This window comes from Engystomops pustulosus, chromosome 5 (assembly GCF_040894005.1).
Source record: "Engystomops pustulosus chromosome 5, aEngPut4.maternal, whole genome shotgun sequence".
In the NCBI taxonomy this organism is placed as follows: Eukaryota; Metazoa; Chordata; class Amphibia; order Anura; family Leptodactylidae; genus Engystomops; species Engystomops pustulosus.
This window is the reverse complement of record NC_092415.1, coordinates 37944911-37972222: the sequence shown is the minus strand read 5'-3', so window position 1 is coordinate 37972222 and position 27312 is coordinate 37944911. Positions and strand designations below refer to the sequence as shown.

The 27312-nt window shown below is 42.1% G+C and overlaps 1 protein-coding gene across 5 annotated transcripts in view; it reads left to right on the top strand.

Moving 5' to 3' along the window:
• The window catches only part of LOC140132652 (uncharacterized), a 255989-nt gene that overhangs the window by 120416 nt on the left and 108261 nt on the right, over positions 1-27312 (top strand). For all 5 annotated transcript variants that reach the window (XM_072151669.1, XM_072151667.1, XM_072151668.1 and 2 more), the window contains one exon: positions 283-408. In XM_072151669.1, coding sequence (XP_072007770.1) covers positions 283-408 — 126 coding nt within the window. The remainder of the gene's footprint in view (positions 1-282; positions 409-27312) is intronic.

Below are 27312 nucleotides of genomic sequence, written 5' to 3'. Positions count from 1 at the left end.
TAAGGCTGTACATAAGGATCCATGGGGATGAGGGGGGGCTGTATCTAATGAATCCATACAGTGTGAATTCAAAATAACAATGAATATTTGGTCTGATAAATTAGGGAACGGGAGGCTGTTTTAGTTTTTGAATTTTTAATGAGTTCACTGTAAAAGGGCCCAATGAGGCTCTGTCGTCCAGGGGCCTACTGATACCTGAATCTGACCAGACCTTTAAGTAGTCAAACAAGGGACACTTTCAGAAAAAAATACCTAATTGTTGGTGTTTTATCTTGTTTCTAGCTGAATATGAAGACTAAAGATAACACCATTCTCAGCGCCAAACTCAACAAACTGAAAGAAGAACTTTCTGTGATAAAGCAAGAATCCAAAGATGAACCGTGGAAGCTTCAGCACAACAGAGAGGAGGTAACGCGCCCCAGACAAATGTTTACAATCATTGTATTAAACTGCACAAAATGGAAAACATTTTCATAGATTTGGTTATTGATACCAAGTGGAGTTTTCTGGCTCGATAGTTAGGAGCTCCTCCATCTCTTATCTAATTAGGAGCTACAAAGGTTGGACGATAGTTTGGGGATCTTGCTCAAATATTCCTCTCGACTGAAATTATTAGGATTCAATTTCTCTCCCGTGGCTTCAAAGATTTATTGTTCCCTTCTAGAGTTACCCGTCGTGGTTTTGAAGGGGTTAAGTAACACAAGATGTTGAAGGGGGCACGCATGTTTCATCATTACGTTTTGAGACGATACTGAGACCTTAGTGATTCGTAATTAGAACCTTTTTTTTTGTAAAGTCAAGACACTTTCCTTTTAACTCCTGACCCCCAGTGATTTTCGGCTGGGCTGTGTTTTCATGACTTAATAAGCAAAAATTTTAGGCTTCAGAGGCTGGTTATATAGTAATGGGGCACAGAGCAACACTTTTAATTGCATGAAAAATGAGAACAGACTTAAAGCCTTTCTTGTTTTTTAAAAATCTACCGTCATTGCTTCCCAAATGTTGCCAGTGTTTTCCGAGCAAATGTCCGCTTCTCTCCTAGGTCCAAATTTGGAAAAAGTCATATGACATAGAAAATACTCCTTAAATCTCACCAGTGATGTTTGAATCAGTCTTTTTTTGTTTTTGTGATTTCCATGGTAGAAACTAGGGAGTGAGTGATGTCTTCGCGATAACTGCTAAATGTCCGATTTTTTTGGAGAAACTTGATTTGAGAAGCTGTTGTTGGAAAACATAGGTCATTTAATGGCCTAAAATTGCCTTCCAAAAGTATACATATGTGGTAATGTGTTTGTAACAATGTAGGCCTATTCCATTTTAACCTTAAAAAGCTTTTTTTTTTTGTTCTGTCTGGGCTTAAAATATAGAGTAAAACGAAAGAAGGGAGCAATGGATCTGTCAGGAACGTAATGACCACATGTCATCCGCTCACAACAGTGTTTAGTAATCTCATAGAAGATCAACAAGCAAACTATTCACACTGTCTTGTCTTTTCTGGTTTTAAAATGTATGAAAAACATATTTTATTTACTTGTTATACCTAAAAGGTTGCCTTTTTACTTTGTGAAGTTGTTTTTCCTGCATTTTTAGGTCCTATTGAGTAACAATGGCTATATTGTGCTGAAATCTAGGAAGTCTGTAAGATATTTTACCATTTTGTTCAGTATAGTCTTATGCAGTGGAGCATCATGCAGACTTTACATGGCTTCTATAAATTCCATTTTTGTAAGTAGCAAAGCCATGATGTTCTTTGAGGCAGATGGATATTCATGTGGTCATTTAATTGTATAGATACCTAGAAGGTTTTCCAGGAATTTCATATTGACAACTGGTCCTAATCTCATGATTGTGAGATTAGTGGGGGTATCCGCTGCTCTATTCGTGGTTAGACGCATTAGTCTACATGTGCTATGTAGTGGCTGTGCCGGGGTACTTCAGCTCAGCTACTATTCAAAGTCTAGATTCTTAGCTGTAACTTCTAGTGAATTGTCCCTAGAGGTCAGATGAATTGCCCATAACAAGTGTCAGCTGACAATATAGGAAGCCAGTTGGAAGTCATTTACTCTCAGGTCACTTGTAAAAGCCCCATAACTATTGACTGTTACTCTATTATTTTGCATTCTCAGCTGTTAATGTAACTAGACTAAGCTTGATGACTTTCTTATTTTTCTACTTTAGCTGCTTCTCTCTGTGACTTATGTAAGTACAAGGGCTTTGTTAACGATATTAGCACTACTTGAGTCTATCCGGAAATGTACTTTTTCTATCTAGGATGTCTCTGCAAACTCAAGGAAGTATAGTTGTGGTCCTGTCACATACATGGTCTCCAGGACATTTGCTTTACCTACTCACTGGAGGCCAATCAGACTAATTCACTTGAAATTTAGAGAACCTAAACTGCACTTCCACAGGGTGGGTCATCAAAATCTGATCCCAAAAAAGACTAACTGTTATCACTAGTGATGAACAAACCCAAACTGCAATGCATTGTGATTTTGCCGGGTCTTCTTGACCATCTTACCTCTTCTGGCTGAAGTAAGTGTTCAAGTTTGCTACCTGTAACAACGCATGCGCCGCTGGCACTTAAATGAAGCAGTTAACACCAGAGCCAGCATACTCGAACAGAACTTTCAGGCTCAAGTTCAGCCAAACTTGGCTGAAGATGAACATAAATGAGTCTGCTCTTCTCTAGCTGCATAATTGGAAAAGCCTTTTTAGGTAAACATCAGATTTGTGAATATTGGGAATGGATTCTGGTGTGCATGCTAATCCTTAGGAATACATGTGCCTGAAATGACCAAAATGTTGTACTTTTAGCCAACATTAGACCTATGATCTACAATGGTTGCTCTTACAAAAAAAAAAAACAAAAATAACTTTTTTGTATGTGCTCTTTATTCAGAAATATACCTTTGAATACATAGCAGGTTGGCAGCTTTTTTATCCCAGTATAAATAAATCAAAGGTTATATTCATTAAAGAGGACAATGGCAGGAGTTTTTCAAATTCTTCCAATACATTTTGCTTAGTGATGCTGACAGGGTGTCCAACATCTATACATAGGGCAGTGATGGCGAACCTTTTAGAGGTGAAGTGCCCAAATTGCAACCCAAAACCTGCATATTTTTTGCAAAGTGCCAAAACATCAATTCAAGCAGTAAACGTATTGCAAATTTCTTGCTCCACGCTGCACCACAGCTTTCAATGGGCCTGAGGACACAAATATCTTTGTCAGAAGGAGAGGAAATTTGGGTTGTCACTGGAGCTTCCCTTGACAGCCCCTTTAATAGGAAGATTCAGGGATCGCACAGAAGGAGCTCCAGTGATAACCAGACCATGTCCACGCCACCTCTCTCTCTTCCTGCTGTCTCAGATAGACCAGGATGCTCCACATTAAAATAAGGCTAAACATGGCAAATCCTGAGACTGCAGGAGGATCCCTAGTGCAACAGCCTGAGTGCCCACTGAGAGGGCTCTGAGTGCCACCTCTGGCACCCGTGCCATAGGTTCGCCACCACTGACATAGGGTTTATCATACCCCCCAGTTTCTGGTTACCATTGTCTCTGCACTGAAGTTAGATGCCCAAGGTGTACGGCAGAACAGAAACCGGTTGGAGTTTTCTGTTTATTAAAAAAGTTGAATAAAAATTATGCTAATTTTGTGCACAATGCCAAACCTGTTATTGCTTCCCATATTTTAATGAAGTGATTTGGGCAATCCTAGATCATAGTGAGAGTCCAACACACATGTCATGCTCTTATCAGCTGATAATAGAAGAGTTTATGGAATCGGAAACAGAGACCGATGTCACAGGTCATCTCCATCAAGAGAAAGGGGTAAAATCTTTTTCATGTTTCCTTGTTATTTCCGTTTTCAACCATTGTGTCATTTTTGGGGCATTGCCAGATATTTTATGAGGACGGAATCCCCCAAGCTAACATCATAAATTGCAACCATAGAACGTGTATAAAGAGTATTTATTCCTTGAACTGTTTCATATTTTACGGGAAACTAATTTTAATGATAATATGGCAAGAGGGCAGTGGAATAGTAATCAAGCTCATTAAATAATTACGCTGTGAACTTTGTAGGGCATCCATCTCCTCATGTGACCATTGTTTTTCTATCCTAGCATCTTGCAGTGATTTTCTTTTACTTTGTAGTCCTGTTTTCTTCCCTTATTGTAACACTTTAACAGAAGCGTCTTGTCACTCAGTCCCAATACTCTTCACACTTGCCTACTGTCCCCTTAAGGTATGGTAGCAATTTTCTTCATTCAATTCATGCTATGTTTTGTTGGTACAGTATATTATAGGGACAGGCAGATGGAATAGACAGAAGCAGATTGACTGACATTATAACGGAATTACAGTATAGTCCTTGAAATTGCAGCCTGTACCATGGTGATTCGGGTTTGATGAAAACATGATGGAAAGAGAGAAAGGCCATCACATGTCAACTAATTAAACAGAGCTCTGGAGATCCTAAAGTTACTGGGCGTTTGTAACCTGAATCGCTCGTAATGAGGATACAGCCTATTAGCTCACTAGAAAGACATAAATGCCGGTTCTTGCTTCCTAACTTACACCTTAGTGATAATGCTAGCTCTCAATTAAATGGGTACATCCAATTTAGATACTGAAGGCATATTTTCCTAATTTTATGATTGTTGAGATCCAACTTATAAAGACCCATGAATGGGATCCCCAACTGTTGTCTCTCTTTGTACTTTGACCAACCTTGGCGCCTCTTTATTGAAGTGAATGGCCTATACCAGTGATAGAGAACCTTTTAGAGACAAACTGCCCAAAAAGCAACCCAAAACCTACTTATTTATTGCAAAGTGACAACACAGCAATTCAAGAAGCAACTTTCTGCATTCTCCTTGCTGTACCACAGCTTTCAATGCTCCTCAGGACACCAATATTGTTGACAGAGGGGGAATTCAGATGCCATTGGAGCGACGCCATTTCTTTTAACTGGTTGCCTTAAACGTTGATTCCGGTAAAGAAAAATTATTGAATTATTATGTAATCCTATAATTTGGGTTTTATTCTTTAGCTTTTTTTATTATTTTATTACTAAATCCATCCCACTTTCGAAGGCATGTAGTGGAGATCAAGGACTACCCATGTTGTCAGTGGTTGACCCCCTGCATGAATGGGGTCCATCAAGGGTTTGTGGTAGTTACTGTTGTGTGGACGTGGACAGCTAGATTAGTAATACATACCATTATTTTTATGCCATCATGATGGAAACCACAATGGAGCCCCCAATACAAATATAAACGTAATCTTAAAGATTTAGGGTTTGCACGGTGTGGTCATGCAATGGTTATTTGCCTGACCACATTATTCCTCTTTGTGATGTCATAATGAAGTGTGCCAAATGCGTTTGTGTAAATCACGGATTCAGTGGACTTGGCCCCCAGAGATCTCGAGCCCGAGGCCCCTCTCATCGGTTTGATACTTGAGTATTTGGTGCGGATAACTAGATGAATGATTCTGTATGCTGTTAGTAATGATATTTCTTCCATACACAAAGCTCTGGTGCTGTCCTCCATCAGATGTATAAACTTCCCCAGAAGAATATTTTCCAGATTGTGAATCGCGTTATTTGAAGAAATGTTTTATAGCTGCGATGCGAGCATCTGAAGAGCGCTGCTAGAGACGCCAACATTAAACTACATTATAGGATATTAATCATTTCTTTATTGATTTGTGTGTTTTCCTATGGAGTGAGGTAAACGTTTCCCTTGACAAATCACAGAAAGTGTATTATTTTATCTTAATATCAACGCACGAAATGTGAGAGAAATCTTGGAATTCATCCCTGTCCTGCGCTTCTCTATATGTGACAACAGTTTATTTAAGGGATTTTCCAGTCAAAACAACTTCTATCCCCCCACAGCATCTGCGGCCTCTTATCCTGGCACTACTTCAGCTCCCAGCATCAGGCGCTTCTTCTATTTCTGTATTTGGTTCTCCTAAGCTGTATTGGTTTTGTATTAGTTTATCCTAAGCAAGGACTTGGGAGCCACCCAGCCCTCCAGGCCCCTGGCAAGGTGTCACCCCTAGTTGGCTAAATATCTGCCCCACCCCCTGTGATATCATAAAAGTGAAAACATAAGTGCTTAAATCAAATAGAGAGCTATTTCATACTGTGTATGGTCTGTGCATAAACTTTGTCCAACTTCTGAGCAACAATCTGGTGTTTCCGGTGAACCCTCAACACACACTGACCTATGAGGGCTTCTGATATCAGACTGTGTAGAGAGCCAATACTTTTGGCAACCTGATAAAATAATCTTAAAGACAATCTACCGTATTTTCCGGGCCATTAGGCGCACCGGAATATAAGGCGCAACAGTCCGATGCGCCTTATATATGTAATAATTCCATATATAAGGCGCATCGGACTATAAGGCGCAGGGTCGGGGGCGTGGCGGAGGTCCGGGGGCGGAGCGGAGACCCGACGGGACGCGACGCCGAGAAGAGACGCGGAACGCGGGGAAGGTGAGCGGGGAAGGTGAGGGGGAGGTGGAGAATGGAATACTTACATAGGTCCCCGCTACCGGAGACAGCAGATCTCCAGTGGGAACTGCAGACAGTTGTTCGTGCCGCGTGGTCTGCAGTTCCCGCTGGAGATCTGCTGTCTCCGGTAGCGGGGACCTATGTAAGTAGGGTCCGCTGCCCTCATATAGGGCGCACCGGACTATAAGGCGCACTTTGGATTTCCAAGGAAATCCAAGGCTTTTAAGTGCGCCTTATAGTCCGGAAAATACGGTACTATGAAAATCAAGTGTGATAAACCAGGGGCACTTGCTCATTGATCCAAACAAGGTGATAGGGCACCATGGTGGCTTAGTGGTTACTATTACAGCCTTGCAGCGCTGGGGACCAGGGTTCAAGATTGGGATTTGATTGTGAGCCCCGTTGGGGACAGGGCCTGATTTGGCAAGCTCTGTGCAGCGCTGCGGAATCTGCGTGCGCTATATAAATAAAGAAATTATTATTATTATGGTGGTAATATTCTTATATTTGTTATCCATGGCCTCCTTACTTCTAAAATCAATGTAAAATTATGAACAATGAGTCAGAAGGGTTCTGGGGGTATTAACAGGGGGGCTGTGGTAATGCCCTCCAGGCATAATTAGCATAATTTTTAAAGTTTATTTTAAAAGTAAGGAGGCAATGGAAACCAGACAAGCGACAGTCCAAATTTCTGTGTCTGTAAACAAAAGAAAGGAAAGAAAAAAATACAGTCTAGGAAAGGAGCCAAAATGGAGGTAGAAAGATTAGACTTCATGGAGATGATTTTGCTGGAGTGTATGCTTTGTGATAATTTGCAACAAATATATGAAATGCTTTGATAAATGTGACTAGTCCATAAGTTTGTTCTGAAATGTTTCTCCTATTTCGGTGCCCCCCTCATAGGCCTGAATCAGCCCTGATAGAGCGGACAATTTGCTCCAGTCTGTCATCCGTTTTACACAGGTCCTTATAAACTGTGGTCATTGGGTGACCTTTGGAAAGCTGTTCTGACGAGGACGTGCTGTCTATTCACACCCATGGGCACTGATCCATTAAAAAGTGGAGCCTTTAATGCAGCCTTGGGCCTTCAGTGTGGTACCTTCGTGTGCATCTGCCCTTACTGGCTCGAGAGGAGCCACGGAGGAACGGATTGCCATCAGAAGGGTCTATTTTTTGTATTTTTTACCATTGCATGCAAAGTGAACCCCCTTTTTTAATAATTAAAAAAAAATTGACAATGAATAGGCACACCCCATGAAGTAGCACAGGACTTATGTAGGGGAGCACAGATAAATCACTTGTTTACAACACAATGAAATGAAATGTGTTTAAAATTCACTGTTAATGAAAGTTTTATTGCTTTACCACCAGATTAAATTAACAGATTTGTTATCTGATATAGAGGATCTCTCATTCACACCGATTTACATTAGGGATAACCTTCATCGCTATAATATCAGGCAAATCATAATGAAGTCCTATTTGCTGCTACTTATTTGGTATGAAGCTGAACCTAATTTTGGTCTCTATAGAGACTCGTGATAATCTTTTAATGAAGCTATATGGTTATTAGGTCGGGGTCTGCTGGTAAATCCCTGAGGCTTATCCACCACAGTATTCACCAATACAAAAATAATCACATTGTAAGTAAATAATATTATCTCCAAATTTCTTTGCTTTTGTTTGTATTTGGTTAAAAGCTGCAATAGCTAAAAGAGGCAGTGGTGCCGAATGAAAGGAAAAACTAACTTCAGGAATTATAAGAAAAGATGTAGAGAAGTCACATTAGAAACAATGATACAGTAATAGGTCTAAATGGTGAAACTTCTGCAATAGCCACAAACCATTTTTAAGTGACTTTTTCCTAAAAAAAACTGTGAAAAATGAAGGGTTTTCGTGCCGAGTGAAAATTGGATTAAATGGACTGATCAAATAAATTCAAAAAGTTCTTATATGAACCTATTTCCAGAATCTATACAGCAAAAATTGCTGGAAATCCAGCTAAGCCAATCAGTTCCTGTTGTACTCAAGCTCCTACAAATAGCTGCGACAAAAGGTCATCGGTGAAGGTAAATAAGAGATCTTGGTTATTTGGAAATTACGCAGTCGACCAACCCCATTTGTAATTGATGAAGGGTTTGTCTAGCTCATAAATATTGTTTGTCAAAAGCTTTAGAAACCTATGACATAACATTTGTATGTGTCTTTTGGACCCCACTTCTCCATCACTGGTTTCATAACCTCCGTTGATGGCACAGTCTTATGACCAGTGCAGCTGTCACCACCTGTTGACCATCATCAATCAACATTTTTGGTGGCCCAGATAGAGAGATGGTAGGAGGCAGGGGAAATATGAGCATGAAATAGTAGGGGATGTGGAAGATGAATATTAATCTACATCACTGCTAATACTTTCCGTAGTCCTCCAGTGCTAAGGATATTTCTGTTTCGTACAGCTTACAATTGCCTTTCATACACAGAAGGTTCCCTTCTTTGTTTTTTGTCAATTGTCAAATAGAACACGGGCTGCTTCACTTTGGAGTTATCTGGAATATTTTCTTTTCTTTTTACAGCAAACTTGTCATCAGGAATGTTAGTTTTAGACTACCTGCAAACACGCGGACGATGCTCATCCGGGGGAGCACTATAGTGAAGAACAGCACCCGACCGTAAATCCCTCCCTTCACTATAGTGAAGCACAGCACCCGACCGTAAATCCCTCCCCTCACTATAGTGAAGCACAGCACCCGACCGTAAATCCCTCCCCTCACTATAGTGAAGCACAGCACCCGGCCGTAAATCCCTCCCCTCACTATAGTGAAGCACAGCACCCAGCCTTAAATCCCTCCCCTCACTATAGTGAAGCACAGCACCCGCCCGTAAATCCCTCCCCTCACTATAGTGAAGCACAGCACCCGGCCATAAATCCCTCCCCTCACTGTAGTGAAGCACAGCACCTGTCAGTAAATCCCTCCCCTCACTGTAGTGAAGCACAGCACCTGCCGGTAAATCCCTCCCCTCACTATAGTGAAGCACAGGACCCGGCCATAATTCCCTCCCCTCACTATAGTGAAGCACAGCACCCGGACGTAATTCCCTCCCCTCACTATAGTGAAGCACAGCACCCGGCCGTAATTCCCTCCCCTCACTATAGTGAAGCACAGCACCCGGCCTTAAATCCCTCCCCTCACTATAGCGAACCACACCACCGCCCATAAATCCCTCCCCTCACTATAGCGAAGCACAGCACCCGCCCGTAAATCCCTCCCCTCACTATAGTGAAGCACAGCACCCGCCTGTAAATCCCTCCCCTCACTGTAGTGAAGCACAGCACCTGCCGGTAAATCCCTCCCCTCACTATAGTGAAGCACAGCACCCGGCCGTAAATCCCTCCCCTCACTATAGTGAAGCACAGCACCCGGCCGTAAATCTCTCCCCTCACTATAGTGAAGCACAGCACCTGGCCGTAATTCCCTTTCCTCACTATAGCGAAGCACAGCACCCGGCCATAAATCCCTCCCCTCACTATAGCGAAGCACAGCACCCGGCCGTAATTCCCTTTCCTCACTATAGCGAAGCACCCGGCCGTAATTCCCTTTCCTCACTATAGCGAAGCACAGCACCCGGCTGTAAACACAGGGAAAGATGGAGCATGATCAATGTTTTCCCAGTGCACGGTACAATACATTGCCATACATGTGTGTGCACCATACCTTGGCTGGTGACAGGTTCCAATAGCCTGTGCTTTGCTGCTTTTAAAAATGTCAGCATTCTGAATTATTTCAGTACTTTATAATAGTTTGATTTACATTACCATGCTCCTTAAAGGGGTTTTCCCATAAAAGAAAGTCCTTAAATCTTAATCCCTTAGTGATGCTAACATATTATGATAACTTTTAAACACTTACTTTGCAATTTTACTCAGTTTTATTGCTGCTTTTTCTCCTTTCACTGCATCAGCTCCTCCCTGTAAGGGCTGCTTCACATGAGCGTGTGCACCTCGTGTAAACGTGCTGTATGGTAGCACAACCCCGCGGGCTGCATGCAGAGCAGAGGACAGGAGTCCCTCCTGTATATAGAAATATAATGCAAGGGCGCTTTGCATAGACTTGGCTGGCTTACACTGAGATTAGGCTTGTACTCATTTTTGTCACCCGATTCCGGATGCGCACAGTAAAGAACATGTGCATGAGCAGATAAACGTACGCTGTACGTAGTTTACCAAGAGATATGGCTCCGGGGAGAATTACTCTGCATACAGTTGTCATGAAAAATAAGTAAATAAAATCTGAAATATTGCTTTGTTTAAATTGAAATTAGAATGCATCTCCTCCGCACAAAATGCGCCCGCGCCACTGCGAAATGCAATGTCGACTTGCAGCGCTCTCCGCGTGATGTTGTAATTGAACCATTGTTGTCGCTTCTTTTTTTTTTTTTGGAAATTCAACGTTTGATCTCCTCCTCATAATAGTCAGTCTTTAATCATTTTCTCTCTGTTGCCTCGTTTTGCCTCCTCAGTATATTACGCATGCTGAATACCATTATTGCCTTCAGTTATTAACTAGGGATGGATTTGGAAAAAGCAATTTTGTGCTAGCTTGATATTGCAGAATAAGCTGTCAAACATCATACCAGGTGACAGTGTGATGTCCTTCTACGGAGCTGTAGCACAGTGTGTATTACAGCTGGAAGCTTATAGGTAATCAGAGAGGATTACCAATGGCAGCTTTATTAAATATCTGTGCAGGTCTACTGTGACTGTGACCAGATAATGTGAGCTTCCAATATAGGAACAGGAAATTATTAATAAAAGCGGATTGGCTGCTCACAATGCCCTTGCAAAAAAAAAGTTTATCTTATTATTATTTTCCAGGGAGATGAATGTCAAGTATTAGATTCATTATTGCTTAAGGTGCAGGCCTTTTATTATTCCAAGTGTTTTGCTTTTAATTTCTGGACATTCACCTCGGGGGGCTGATGATATTAACATTGTTTTAAAATAATAAGTCTGATTTTCTTTACCATTGAGTGCTGCTCAGACATAATGACCAATTGTAAGTGTTGGCACAGAGATTAACATGACATGGATTTGGCATTTTGTGGTTCGGGAACCCCGTGGTTCTCAATTTTTCCAGGGATCCGCCTTTTGACATTTGTAAATTAAGGAGAAGTTGTTATATGGTCCTGTTTTAATTCAGTAAAGATTATATTTACAGAAATAATTACATCAAATGGATGAGATACCAGTTATAGGGAAACTATCAGCAGAAATTGTTGTCCTCTTTTCCAGCCGTGCAGTTGGGGAGCTTTAGTATACAGTCAAGCTACACCGCCCTCCTCAATGACACGGCTTACCTCCCTCACTGGCTTTTGAGGAGGAAAGTTGATTTCACACAGCCAGTTCCCTCTCAGCCCCCACCTTTCTGAGGGAGTGGTTAATGATATAGCAGATCTGGGTAACACACAACCACTGTCTCACTCACTTCCAACTCTTCCCACCCTCAGGAATACTTTTCAGTGCGGTTAGCAGTGTCAGCAGTGAGGACGGTGGGGTAGCTTGAGTGTATACTGCAGCTCCCAATCTTCATGACAGGGACAGAGTACATAAATAAAAGTATTTTCTAGAAGAATGGTTGTTCTTATACCATGGAATGAGTATCAGTGAAACATGTATAAGACATTTAAAAGGTTCTGTGTGTGGTTTGTTTGAGGTTCCCTGGTGACAGGTTCTCTTTAAGTTTAGAGCTGAAAGTGGTTTCTCCACAAGTGACATTTAAACCATATCTTTTGAGATAAGTGCCAGATTGCGGGAATACCTTGGCAGCTACTTATCATCCGTCAGCACAGAGGGGAAATCTACAGACACTAATATATGGTAACCGACTAGTCACACTGAATACAATAGGCTCTACTGACTTCTGCTCTGTCTATGGCAGTTTGGGGAAACTGAAGTGAGCAGAATGAGCCAAAGTTGCCTTGGCATCTTATATAAGCACCATCCAAAGTCCACATTATATTGTGAGCCTAGAGGTCTCCCTTCCTGGAGATCTTTACGGGTCGTGCAGATGTCTTTACTTTTCAAGAAGGAAACCCGATATACAATCTAGTACTAATAGAATGCACTAGTGCACACATAACACTCTGTTTATCCTCCAAGTTTATGTAAGTGTATTTTCTCTGTAAATTTGTCCTGTGATCCAAAAAGTGTTGTCTGTCAGAAACCCAGAGAATGGATGATGTGTCGAGGGAAATGAAACAGTCAGAGGGAAAATAGGACCTTTCTGAATACCAGGCAGACAAAACTTTGAAAGATCTTTTTTTTCCCCCTTTTTTTTTTCCAGTGTATTTGGATACACCTCCACTTTGATTTTCTGGCAGCTGATAAAAAGCACCCAGAGGTTTAGCACTGTGAAATCTGACAAGCATTGAAACAAAAAAGGAAGTGAAAATTTTACTAATCAAAACATCTGCATCGCGTGGCCATTTACATCTTCCCATCAAGACATGAGAGAAATGTTAATTTCAGACGACTCTTTTTATGACCTATAATTACTGTCATTAAGAAAGCTCAGGAGACTTCCAGGGAGCTTTGACTGAAATACAGTTTGACATGTTCTATAATTAATGCTGAATTAACATGCCGTAGTATGTTCCAGGGGAAGGAGGAAAAAAAAAAGTTTTATTTTCCTAACATACGAAAACAGGATTCTTTCAGAAGGCTCCGAGCAGAATTCCAAGACGTCTCCGATGAAAGCTTCACGCACCTCCACGAAAACGCAGTAACTTTATGATTATTGATAACTTTTAATTGCGGGAGCTACATGTGGCCCTAGCTGAAGGATGACTGTCTCAAAGTCAATGAAATAAGAAAGGTTAATGCATTGTCTTGCCTTAGACGCTCTTTTACCCTTCCTGTGTTCGAGCTTGAAAATGAAGGAAAATGTAATCTTACAGACTAAGACAAAAATCTGAGTGCTGTCAGAGTATCACAGAGAGGTAGAGCAGTGTTCTTTGTCCTGGCAGTTTGTTCTGCCAACTTCTTCTTTCCTTAATTGTAGCAGATCTTGAAAGAAAAATGTCATTTTCCATCGGTAGTTTCTCTTTGCGGATGAAAAAGTTTTCTTCGGCTTAATAGAGATTTATTTGAGGTCATGCAGTAAAGATTGTTTAAAGGGGTTCTCCTGGAATAACTTCTAGAAGTCACTATTTATATAAGTGAGCACTAGATGTGTTTAACAAAGTCTTCAAGTGTTTTAAAAAGCGGAAGAATTGGTTAAAAAAGTAAAATAAAATTAATATTTCTCACCTCAATGATCCCTCAGATGATTTAAGGACCTACCAAGTGGGGGCATCTAGGATGTATGGTTTAACCCAGTGATTTTCAACCTTTTTTGAGCCGCGGCACACTTTTTATACTTAGAAAATCCTGGGGCACACCACCAACCAAAATAGCACAAAATGACACTAAAAGGCCTCCCTTTACTAATAAAAAGGCCCTAGCTGCCTCCCTTTACTAATAAAAAGGCCCTAGCTGCCTCCCTTTACTAATAAAAAGGCCCTAGCTGCCTCCCTTTACTAATTAAAAGGCCCTAGCTGCCTCCCTTTACTAATTAAAAGGCCCTAGCTGCCTCCCTTTACTAATAAAAAGCCCCTAGCGGCCTCCCTTTACTAATAAAAAGCCCCTGGCTGCCTCCCTTTACTAATAAAAAGCCCCTGGCTGCCTCCCTTTACTAATAAAAAGGCCCTAGCTGCCTCCCTTTACTAATAAAAAGCCCCTAGCGGCCTCCCTTTACTAATAAAAAGCCCCTAGATGCCTCCCTTTACTAATAAAAAGCCCCTAGATGCCTCCCTTTACTAATAAAAAGCCCCTGGCTGCCTCCCTTTACTAATAAAAAGCCCCTGGCTGCCTCCCTTTACTAATAAAAAGCCCCTGGCTGCCTCCCTTTACTAATAAAGAGCCCCTGGCTGCCTCCCTTTACTAATAAAGAGCCCCTAGCTGCCTCCCTTTACTAATAAAAAGCCCCCGGCGGCCTCCCTTTACTAATAAAAAGGCCCTAGCTGCCTCCCTTTACTAATAAAAAGCCCCTAGATGCCTCCCTTTACTAATAAAAAGCCCCTGGCTGCCTCCCTTTACTAATAAAAAGCCCCTGGCTGCCTCCCTTTACTAATAAAAAGCCCCTGGCTGCCTCCCTTTACTAATAAAAAGCCCCTGGCTGCCTCCCTTTACTAACAAAAAGCCCCTGGCTGCCTCCCTTTACTAATAAAGAGCCCATAGCTGCCTCCCTTTACTAATAAAAAGCCCCTAGATGCCTCCCTTTACTAATAAAAAGCCCCTAGATGCCTCCCTTTACTAATAAAAAGGCCCTAGCTGCCTCCCCTTACTAATAAAAAGGCCCTAGCTGCCTCCCTTTACTAATAAAAAGGCCCTAGCTGCCTCCCTTTACTAATAAAAAGGCCCTAGCTGCCTCCCTTTACTAATAAAAAGCCCCTAGATGCCTCCCTTTACTAATAAAAAGCCCCTGGCTGCCTCCCTTTACTAATAAAAAGCCCCTGGCTGCCTCCCTTTACTAATAAAAAGCCCCTGGCTGCCTCCCTTTACTAATAAAAAGGCCCTAGCTGCCTCCCTTTACTAATAAAAAGCCCCTAGATGCCACCCTTTACTAATAAAAAGCCCCTAGATGCCACCCTTTACTAATAAAAAGGCCCTAGCTGCCTCCCTTTACTAATAAAAAGCCCCTGGCGGCCTCCCTTTACTAATAAAAAGGCCCTAGCAGCCTCCCTTTACTAATAAAAAGCCCCTGGCGGCCTCCCTTTACTAATAAAAAGCCCCTGGCGGCCCCCCTTTACAAATAAAAAGCCCCTAGCTGCCTCCCTTTACTAATAAAAAGCCCCTAGATGCCTCCCTTTACTAATAAAAAGGCCCTAGCTGCCTCCCTTTACTAATAAAAAAGCCCCTGGCGGCCTCCCTTTACTAATAAAAAGCCCCTGGCGGCCTCCCTTTACTAATAAAAAGGCCCTAGCAGCCTCCCTTTACTAATAAAAAGCCCCTGGCGGCCTCCCTTTACTAATAAAAAGCCCCTGGCGGCCTCCCTTTACAAATAAAAAGCCCCTAGCTGCCTCCCTTTACTAATAAAAAGCCCCTAGATGCCTCCCTTTACTAATAAAAAGGCCCTAGCTGCCTCCCTTTACTAATAAAAAAGCCCCTGGCGGCCTCCCTTTACTAATAAAAAGCCCCTGGCTGCCTCCCTTTACTAATAAAAAGCCCCTGGCGGCCTCCCTTTACTAATAAAAAGCCCCTGGCGGCCTCCCTTTACTAATAAAAAGGCCCTAGATGCCACCCTTTACTAATAAAAAGCCCCTGGCGGCCTCCCTTTACTAATAAAAAGGCCCTAGCTGCCTCCCTTTACTAATAAAAAGCCCCTGGCTGCCTCCCTTTACTAATAAAAAGGCCCTAGCTGCCTCCCTTTACTAATAAAAAGGCCCTAGCGGCCTCCCTTTACTAATAAAAAGGCCCTAGCGGCCTCCCTTTACTAATAAAAAGCCCCTAGATGCCTCCCTTTACTAATAAAAAGGCCCTAGCTGCCTCCCTTTACTAATAAAAAGCCCCTAGATGCCACCCTTTACTAATAAAAAGCCCCTAGATGCCACCCTTTACTAATAAAAAGGCCCTAGCTGCCTCCCTTTACTAATAAAAAGCCCCTGGCGGCCTCCCTTTACTAATAAAAAGGCCCTAGCAGCCTCCCTTTACTAATAAAAAGCCCCTGGCGGCCTCCCTTTACAAATAAAAAGCCCCTAGCTGCCTCCCTTTACTAATAAAAAGCCCCTGGCGGCCTCCCTTTACTAATCAAGAGCCCCTAGAAGCCTCCCTTTACTAATAAAAAGCCCCTAGCGGTCTCCCTTTACTAATAAAAAGCCCCTGGCTGCCTCCCTTTACTAATAAAAAGCCCCTGGCGGCCTCCATTTACTAATAAAAAGGCCCTAGATGCCACCCTTTACTAATAAAAAGCCCCTGGCGGCCTCCCTTTACTAATAAAAAGCCCCTGGCGGCCTCCCTTTACTAATAAAAAGCCCCTGGCGGCCTCCCTTTACTAATAAAAAGCCCCTAGCTGCCTCCCTTTACTAATAAAAAGCCCCTGGCGGCCTCCCTTTACTAATAAAAAGGCCCTAGCAGCCTCCCTTTACTAATCAAGAGCCCCTAGCAGCCTCCCTTTACTAATCAAGAGCCCCTAGCAGCCTCCCTTTACTAATCAAGAGCCCCTAGCAGCCTCCCTTTACTAATAAAAAGCCCCTGGCTGCCTCCCTTTACTAATAAAAAGCCCCTGGCGGCCTCCCTTTACTAATAAAAAGGCCCTAGCTGCCTCCCTTTACTAATAAAAAGGCCCTAGCGGTCTCCCATTACAAATTAAGAGCCCGTAGCGGCCTCTCTTTACTAATTAATAGGCCCTAGAGGCCCCCCTTTACTAATTAAAAGGCCCTAGAGGCCCCCCTTTACTAATTAAAAGGCCCTAGAGGCCCCCCTTAACAAATAAAAAGCCCCAGCCTACCTTTACTAATAAAAAAAAAAAACCCTTGCTACCTTCCTTATACAAATAATAACCTTATATACTTACCCTTGATGTCTTCTTCCGCGTACCGTCACTCCTAATGGCGATCCGCTCACCTTCTGTAGCTCCTGCACCGCGCGCCTCTGGTCACGTGACTTACGCGACCTGACGTCAGGTCGCGTTAGTCACGTGACATGGGCCGCGCGGTACAGGAGCTACAGAAGACGGGCGGATCGCTGACGCGGGACTTGGAGGTAAGTATGGGGCAGAAATAGGGGGGCGCGGCGGCAGCTCGACACCGGGGCAGCCTAGTTCGGGCAACTTTCCCCCGCGGCACACTCAACCTTGTGTCGCGGCACACTAGTGTGCCGCGGCACACAGGTTGAAAATCACTGGTTTAACCCATCACTGATTGAGGTGTGGTTCCGGTTTACCCATGCCGAGAACTGTAGTTATTTTTTTTTCTTTTTTACCCATTTTGATCTTTTTCTTTAAATTTTTTTAAAAACAATACTGATTGTTACACCTTATGGGTCTCTTATATTCCCGGTATTTCTCTTCCTTGGCTCTGCCTGTCTGCAGATGTACAGTTGGTGTAGTTGGAAGCAGGAAAATTTAAGTGTACAGAATCTTTTCCACGTATCAAAGTATAATATCTAGATAACTGGGTCCAGGCATTTTCAGAATCACTTAGTGGGTTATAAAATAGTATCTACTAAAAGTCATCCAAGAAAGGACAACAAGGACGGCTGAGGCTCATGATGCATAGGGGAAGCAAAGACTCGTCCCTCAGAATCCCACAAATATACTATACTTTAGCAGATTACTTCACCAGTGCACGGAACTACAGGGACCAAAGTCAAGATTTCCTGCAGGGACACCTACGTGAGGATAACTTGGAAGGAAATGCTAAATCATTGATAATCTAATATAAGTAACCTCCCTAGAGGTCACACCCTATTTATCATAAAGTGATGGCTTCAGTATTACCTATTTATTAGCAGTGGCCAATGTGTAGTAGGATAAGGAACCCTGCCAAAATGTGAAATTTGATAAAGAATGGTTTTAGGAGCAACAAAATGTTCAAGGGGTTGACTTGGCCTTCAGATCATCAAGACAATGTGCAGGAAAACAAAAACTCAACCTCTGGAAGCCTTGCCTGGCAACTTAAAGGGGTTGACCAAAAATAAAAGTTTACCAAGGTAAGTACAGTACTCTAAGAGTACCCACTTACCACTTACCCTGGTAAACGTTGCAGAACCTCCTGTGACATCCTGTGGTCTTGTGGTGAATCGGGGAACTGTGTGTTACTGTATGCATGCCCCACCCGTTAACACCATTCCTATGTCCTAGGGTTGCACTGAGAGCATCTGCAAGTCCCTCTAACCAGTGACAAACTGAAAGGATCTTTTTTTTGGACCATAAGACACCTTCAGCTTTGATGGGTCAGAACAACATTTATGCTATGCCTGTTACCTATAGAGCATGAGGAAGGTGATTTTCGTGTTTTTTTGGCTTATTTGTGTATAAACAGTATATATCTAGTTCCAATTGCAGTGAAGTAATGTATTAATACAAAACCCCGCCATGCTTAGATAATGGAATTATGTTGTGTGAGTGTGTAGAAGAGCTACTTTGGTTAATTCAGCGGAAAGTAGCAGATCCAATCTGGTCACCATTTCGGTTTCCATGTGACCTCCATCCCCTGCACATCAGGTATAAGTGTGACTGTTCTATGACTGATTGTGTCTGCCGTCTCCCATACATTATTCATACTTTTGATTACTGGCCTTTTTCTCTCTTTTTAATATTTTTTTCCCCCAAATCACATTAGTAATGTGCCATGAAAACTAAGTAACAATGTATTGCATGCAAAGAGACAACTGAAAACTATGGAAAACTGTATATATAATTATATACATATACATGCCTCCCTTTACAGCTAGGATAGGATATATACCTAAATTATCAGTTATGTTGCTTTATGTTTTTGTATGACATGATTTATTTTTATCAGTTTTGCTGCTTTATATTACATATTCAAAGCTTGTTCCATAAATCACTTGTTTTGACTTTTTTTGCTGAAAAGATCATTTCCAACAGTCAGTAGTTTCAGGTTGGTAATTTTGTACAATACAATGTATATATTTTTACTTGTGGTATTGACAGCTGATAGCTTCTTTCAATAAAGTTGTACCAAGATTGCAAGTTAACCCTGATCTACAGAATATGAGTGCTGGAGAAAGTCGAGTAAACACCTGCCCCCCCCCCCCCCCCACACACACACACATATTATTCACTTACCCTCCCCCCGGGCACATAATAGACACCTGCCCTCCTCTCAGCACATAGTATAAACCTGCCTCCCCCCCCCCCCAGGATATAGTATACACCTACCCTACCCCCAGCACATAATATACAGCTGCCCATCCCCCAGCACATAATATACAGCTGCCCTCCCCCCCAGCACATAATACACAGCTGCCCTCCCCCCCAGCACATAATATACAGTTGCCCTGCCCCCCAGCACATAATATACAGTTGCCCTGCCCCCCAGCACATAATATACAGCTGCCCTGCCCCCCAGCACATAAAATACAGCTGCCCTGCTCCCAAAGCACATACTATACAGCCCCCAGCATACAATATACAGTTTCTTTCTCCCCCACATAGTATACAGCTCCCCTCTTCCCCACATAGTATACAGCTCCCCTCCCCAGCGCATCGTATGCAGCTCCCCTCTTCCCCACATAGTATACAACATGCCTTCCCCAGCGGTACATTACACAGCTCCCCCACATAGTAGTTCCCCTCCCCTAGCACATATTATACCACCCGCAACACATAGCCACCACCTGTAGATTGCCACCACCTCCAGCCCCAATGCTCCCCTGCCGCTGCCGTCACTTCCTCCTTGTCTTCTCCCACTGCTGCTGTCACTTCCTCCTTGTCTTCTCCCACTGCTGCCGTCACTTTCTCCTTGTCTTCTCCCTCCGACAGCTGTTATGACAGTGAAGGGACACTGGCCAGTATGTACGTATGATGCCGCACGCTGGCCTGTGTCCTGCAGAGCAGCGCTCACAGACCTGTCTGTCTTTCAATTACATCTATGTCTTAATGACTCTTTGAATCTCCTGGGAGTGCAATTGCGTCTTCTACTTTTCATTTGATGATGGATCAGAACACCAGAATTATCAGCTGCAGGCACCTCCGTTATTTTTGGAAAATTTGGGATTGCTCTCCTTCTTTTTGGATGACCCCTTTGGTTGAAGTTCATGCTGTGGAACCTAAAAATATTGGTGGGAATTGCTGCTCAGTGTCTCGGGATGGAAATTCTGCCAACTTCTTGGTCCAGGCTGCATTTTTAAGTCCTGGCTTCACTATTGGCAAAATGAGGTCTCTATCTGAACTTCATAACAAGTACTTTAGTTATTTATTCTAACATATTGTTCTTGGTCTTCTGCTTAAATAAATAATAGTCACTCTTCACCCTTTCTCTCATGTCTTAAGGCTTCCTTGAAGGCATTTTGCCTGCTTTTGGGTTATTAGTGAGTGGTACCCCCCTCCATAACCAGCTCATCTATGTGGTACACCAGCAGGATGCTCTTCTATCGTTGTTTAGCTCGACAAAAATCAATATATTTCCAGAAGCTGAATTTTCTATTGAATAATCCAGAGATACCTGTTCCTCAGTGTTTGAGGCCTACCTTAATTCCAGTAGATGTTATACAATGAAATGTATGATCTGGTAATATGAAGCTAGAATCAGATAACACAACATAAGTTAGTATATTGAAATTCATCATTGAATTCATTTAGTTCCAGGAAGAATAACTGGACACAATACAGAGACCTGTAATACATATCTGAAAAACCCTAAGACAATGAGCTTTCAAGATTGTCTTCCATAGTTCACGCAGACTACAATATGGATTTTTTAAATTCTGTGTAGGAAAAATGTACACTTATCTGATATTCCATTTAGACAAAATAATTGAAAGGTATTGTAGAATGTAGAGTGTTGCAAGCAGCAGATTGTGGACGCACTGGTCCGGTTTTTGGACACTGGTAAAGACATTATCCAAGTGATTTAGTGTTCACCCATTAACCTTTGTATATGGTCACTCCAAGTATAGGTGGCAAATGACCCAGGCAATCCAAGAGATGCAGGTGGATTTTAGGGCGTTAGCAACAAGGCAAGATCTGGGAAGGTAGAGCTGAGATACAGAGCAAAGCTTGATTACAGGTCTAGGGTCATCAACAAAAGTCAGTACAACAGGATAAGCCAAACAGACAAACTGGAGTCCGGAACAAAGAAAACAGTCCGTAGCAGATGAGAAAAATGTAGCATGGGATCGGAACTATAACCCTTAGGGACACTCCTGTAGTGGAAGGTGCTTGTTATAACCAGGAACTGTCCAAGATTGGTCAGAGATACTTCAAATCTAACTGAACAGAGACTCATCTATACAATACTAAATAGACACCAGCAGGTTACCAGTGAAAAAGGATATGAGACCACGACCACAGAATGCTCTCTCTGCGGTCGTGGCTGGATGCTGTTTTTTTCCATCAATTTTTGTCTACCCTGTAAACAAGTAGGTGTAATTTGCTCTTCTCTGGTGGTGGACTCTCCCCTAAGCGTAAAAGAATCAGGTATGCTGTGCTAAAAACACTCAATCCTTCTTTCCATATAGATTTGCAACATCCCCCACCGTGGCCTAGCCTTTTCTTGGGGCCTGGAGAATGCCGGGGCCCAGAATACCGGAGTGGCTGGCGGTTGCGGCCTAAGCACGCTAGTGTCACGGTGCTTGGTATGGAGAACCGGAGGGCTGTCCTACAGCCTGGCAGATCTCCAGCAGGTGGTGTATGCAAGAAATGATATAGAGGGAGAGGCTGATGTACTGGTTCTCCCTGGGGCAGCATTTAAAGTCTGTAGTGTGTGTCCCTGGTAGATGGATGGGGCGCCCTTGATGGTGATACAGCCGTAGCAGGGACCAGAAGGAGGCAATGTTGTGCATAAAATTAACTTATAGTTCTTTATTCGAACCAGCGGTAACAACACAAAGTGCAGTACTGGAGTGATCTTGGAGAGGAACCACAGGCGTCTGTTCACCAGCCTGGATGCAGGGGCAGGCTGGGATGGAGCTGTGTCCAATGCAGGAAGCTTGTCCTGTGTCATTCTGTATGTAGTTGCTGAGGCCTAGGAGGCCTGTGGACAGAGCATGTGCTCTGAGGTGGTGCTTCTCAGTCAGAAGCTGGATTGCAAGAGATCTGCTCTACTAGCAGAGCTGGGCCTGAAGAGCGCCAACTCCTCCCCTGACTAAGGGTTTAGTTAATCCCTGGTCAGGTGGTCTCCTCCTCCAATCACACTCCAGTTCACAATTAAGTGCATTGAGGCATATCATTGGATGATAACAATTACATTCTTAACCCTTGCCTATCCAGGCAGAATCTACCGCTGCTCAATTACCTCTATGTACTGGGTAGTTAAAGGGCTTATTCGCAATTACTCCTCTGCCATGCACATTGGCAGGGACGTTGCACATTATGAGTTGGAGGGCAATTGGGAGGATGAATCTAATATGCATTGGGGCCTTCAAGATGGGTGCCAAAATAAAACCCTCACAATATGTAAAAACAGTCATATCCCATATATCGACACATTTTTGATGTCGAGTGACATAAGACAGTGATATATTATGTAGTTACCATTATGTATATACAGTTTTTAACCACCATATATTCACAGCTCTAGTGTGTTACTGGGTAAACATTTGAGCCAAATTTTGATTTCACAAAGGAAGTCACATTTTATATTCTTGTCAATAAAACATTTTTTCATGAAATCTAATCTGTATGGAAAATTTGGGGTCATATATTTATAATTATTATGCCTCTACCTGAGCTGGATCTTTTGATGTCTTGCGATACTTAGAACATCTGCTACTTTACACTGTGTCACCTTTTTGTTGTGTTTTTATATGTTACCAAGAAGTATAGCATTTCATAAAGGCTAATAAAAAATGAGTTGGTCCCAGGAGTGCGTTACTTTTACCATCATCTAATAAATCTTGTGAGGACCTTGTACACGTAGAAGGTTTCCAGGTATTCTATGAGAATTTTATTTGGTACCTGCCGGAAAATATGAAATGCAACAATAACTCGGGCTGGTTAATTGCCTCCAGATTTTTTTTCTGTGTATCTGTGTATTTTTTTATATACTTGATATAATATATAATACATTATATAAATGAATCTCCACTGCCTCAAATGTCTAATTTGTATCGAGTTTGATTCTTTTGTGAGCAAGATATTTTCATGCCTGAATGTCCACTCCAAAATATCTTAATACCGTATTTTCCGGACTATAAAAACCGGCGCACATAAAAACCTTTCCTTAGAAATCCAAAGTGCGCCTTATAGTCCGGTGTGCCCTATGTATGGAGGAGGGCAGCGGACCCTACTTACATAGGTCCCCGCTACGGAAGCAGATCTCCAGTGGGAACTGCAGACCAACAGATCTGCAGTCTCCGGTAGCGGGGACCTGTGTAAGTAGGGTCCGCTGCCCTCCTCCACCTGAACGGACCCCCTTCAGATTCGGACTAAGCACAGGATTTCAAATTGTGTTGCAAGACCTGTACTCACATACACCGGGAAGAAGAAGGTGAACTCCGGCGGACCTCAGCGGGGAAGCGACACATGCAGGAAATTGAACGCACAATCTGGTTGAATCGCGGCAGACTTCATCCTCGTCGGACAACACACTTCGCGGAGCACGGACAACCTCGGCTAGTAGCACAATAATGAACAGGAAACAGGATTCACGATAATTCATTTAAAAAAAAAACAAAAAAACGTTCACTGCATGTTAAAATAACACACATACCAGCATGGCCATGAATAAGAATATATTGCAAAACGCGTAGGCTCTGTGAATACTACCTGCATCTCTACCTTGCCGATATGTGCATTTTTTAACATGCGTCAATAAAAGTGAATGTTTTATAGATAATTGTGGATTGTCTTCAAAACTGGATTCGTACTGGATTTTTTTGTTATTTTTGCCCCCTGTATTGGGCTTTCATAGCTAACCAAAACAGGAAGACTTATTTGTTAATTAAAAGGTATATAAAGAAAAAAATGGTTGATAAAATTTTCTTTTTAAATACATTTTATCAAATAATTCTTATTCAAATAAATAAACCTCTGTCTCTCTTGTCCAACAAATTGAACTTGTTTTTAACTCCATCATCGATGTAATATCCACGAACAAAGTTACTATATTTTTTCATCGTGTCCCTCAAGCTATTAGCTAATTTATGGGATCACTTTCAGAGCAATATTTACAACTTTTTGAGAAAAATATTAACTTTCTATTACGATAGGATTATTCTGATAAGGTGTCGGCTAAATCTATTTAGTTGCAAAGTGATATACATGAAGAATTATTGGATAAAGTAGCAGTATATCGGATATAGATCTGCACAGTGCATCAACAATTAGGAAGTATATATATATATAATCATGGAAAGTCACCAAGCGATTAATGCAAAGAACTGTAGTCTTAATCTATTATGGTTTTACCCAATCTGCATGCCTCCTCATGGAACTATGGGTAAATATTGTTGAGAAATATCACTTATTACATGACTTCTATTGTTTATATATTGATCTTATGAAGTCATTAGGGGAGGTTTATCAATACACCGAGCCCTGAAATAATATCAATTACTTGAGAGCCATGGGTAAGAGCGTTTTAATGCACTCGAAACGCATAGGTGGAAATCTGTAGCCTGTAACTGGTTTTGGAGTGGACTGGCACTGGGCGTTTCTACATAGCTCCTGTGTTCTCTCTTTAGCCTTTACAATATAAGGACTCAATATTATTGCACAATCTTTCCACTGGATACATCAGCAGTTTGGCACCTCCGGATTTAGCTGGTGTTGCGAGGGGGCAAGGCCTTCAGCAACAACCGTTAAATTCCCCCATTGAGAAGGGTCAACTCAGACAAGGACATAGGCACGGATTTAGAAGCACTAGGTCAATACACACAATATTTGAACTCATCATTCTGCAAATACACCAGCAGACTCTGATTTTCCACTCAAATTATATAAAATTTCTTTGGGAAAAACTCTTAATCGCTGCTTCTTAAGAACTCATCAACCTGATGATGCATTGTTATTGGCTTCACCACCATTCCCCCTCCCTAAAAAACATGAACAATAATGTACTCAGTTTACTTGGTTTAGTATGCTTAGCCTTGTTTTGGTAGCATAAAATAATGACTGGAGAATTGGGCCAGGAGAAAAAAGAGAAGTGTAGGGTGTAATTTTTGTTATTTAATGTTTGTATGTTCTTAATTGATCAGATATTTCTACTTTGTTGGAGATAAAAATCAAAGATAAAAAAACTCCATTGACTTTTAATGCGTCAGTAATGCACATACATGATGAAATAGGGGACAGCAGCCCCCATTCTAGTGAGTAGGGAAGTCTACCTAGAAATCATACATTTATTGTCTATGCTATGAATTGGTCCAAGACACATGTTCAATCTAATTTAGCATTTTTTACTAAATTGAAGGTTATTTGAAAGAACTTCAAGAAAACCCTGTGGGTGCAGGGTGTGAGGGATGGGTAGATGTAACAAAGTCAAGAAGTCCCCAAGCAATGCAGTAACAGGAGGCCAAATAGTGTAGGTTTTTCTTTTGGCAACCCTGCCGGTCCCCCACAGGAAAAACCCCTTTAAAGGGGGCCTTACACTAAATACAAAATGCCGAACAATCTTTGAATATCCCCTTAAAATGGACTGTACTGTAGAATTCTGATCTGGCAGTTCCTCGCCTTCTTTAATAGGTAAAATTATTTGCAGATTTTAAGTTCCAGAATGTCTGTGTATGCCTAGAGGCGCTGCTAGCTCCATAAATCAGCTCTTCTTTTACTGATAATAAATAGGAGCAAGAATTTGCAGAAAAAGGTCCCAAGTCGTCGCATTATGAATTTCACTTCTCTCCAGGGGAAGCAGGAAAAAAAATCCATATTTTTGGGCCCGGTGCCACGAATAGGTAAAAAGTAGATCCATGTGTGCACTAAAAATAAATTGGAATGTTTTAAATCAAGTGGAAGTAGATGCATTTACCTAGTTGTGCCAATACCCCTTGAAGAAGGATATTTGAATCTGCATGGCTTTTGATACCTGTCTAATAAAAACATTCTTAAATGTGTGTAAATCTTTTTTTCTCCCTTCCTAATACAGCCATAAAATATTTTCTTTTGTGCAAAGTAGTAAAGGAGAGCTTGCACCTGGCTTTAGCAGACAAAGGAACTGTACATTTATTTTTTTATGTATTTTGAAATGGGGTGGTATCAAAATTAAAAGAGAGCCTAATGTACCGTACTTAGAAAAAAATATATATAAAGAATTGCTTTATGCTGTTTTTCAGTGGATTTCGTTTTTTAGTGCTTAGCATTCTACGGGGAAACATGTAGAAAAAAGGCACATTAAAAGAGTGTCATTATAAAGATGCAGAATAAAGATTTTTAGATTTGTTTTTTAGCTTGTTTTTATTTTTAAACTGAAAACATGGGCGGAAAAGTGGTTGTTCTGTCAAAGTGATGTAGTGAAATCTCAGGACAAAAGTGTTAGTCTGTATCTGTAATTTGCAGTTCTCACTCTGCTGGTAGCAGGAGACTTATGAGCGCCAGTCTTAGGCTGCATTCACACTGCCACGTATATACAGCCGATATACACCCCCCCCCCCCCCCCATAGACGGAAATGGGCGCACGGAGCAGCACCGGGAAAAGATAAGACATGTCCTATCTTCTCCCGTATTACGGCGCCGTGCGCCATACATTCCTATAGAGAGGGGTGGGGTGAGTAGTGTTCACCTCCTCTCCCCGCATGCTGCCGTGTGCCCGCCGTGCTACGGTATGGCGGGCAACGGCAGTGTGATTCTAGTCTTAATACTAGCCGCTGATGCGCTACATGGGCTAATTAGTAAATCTTACAGTCAGTATTTGCATAAGGAGACAGTATCTTCCAGATCAGCCCTCACCTCCACCCACTCCCATAGTTCACACCCCCACCAACCCTAGTCCACACCCCCACCAATCCTAGTTCACACCCCCACCAATCCTAGTCCACACCCCCACCCACCCTAGGCCACACAACACCCACTTTTGGCAAAAGTTGTTTTCGGGGCCGCAAAAATATGAGCAAAATGTCTT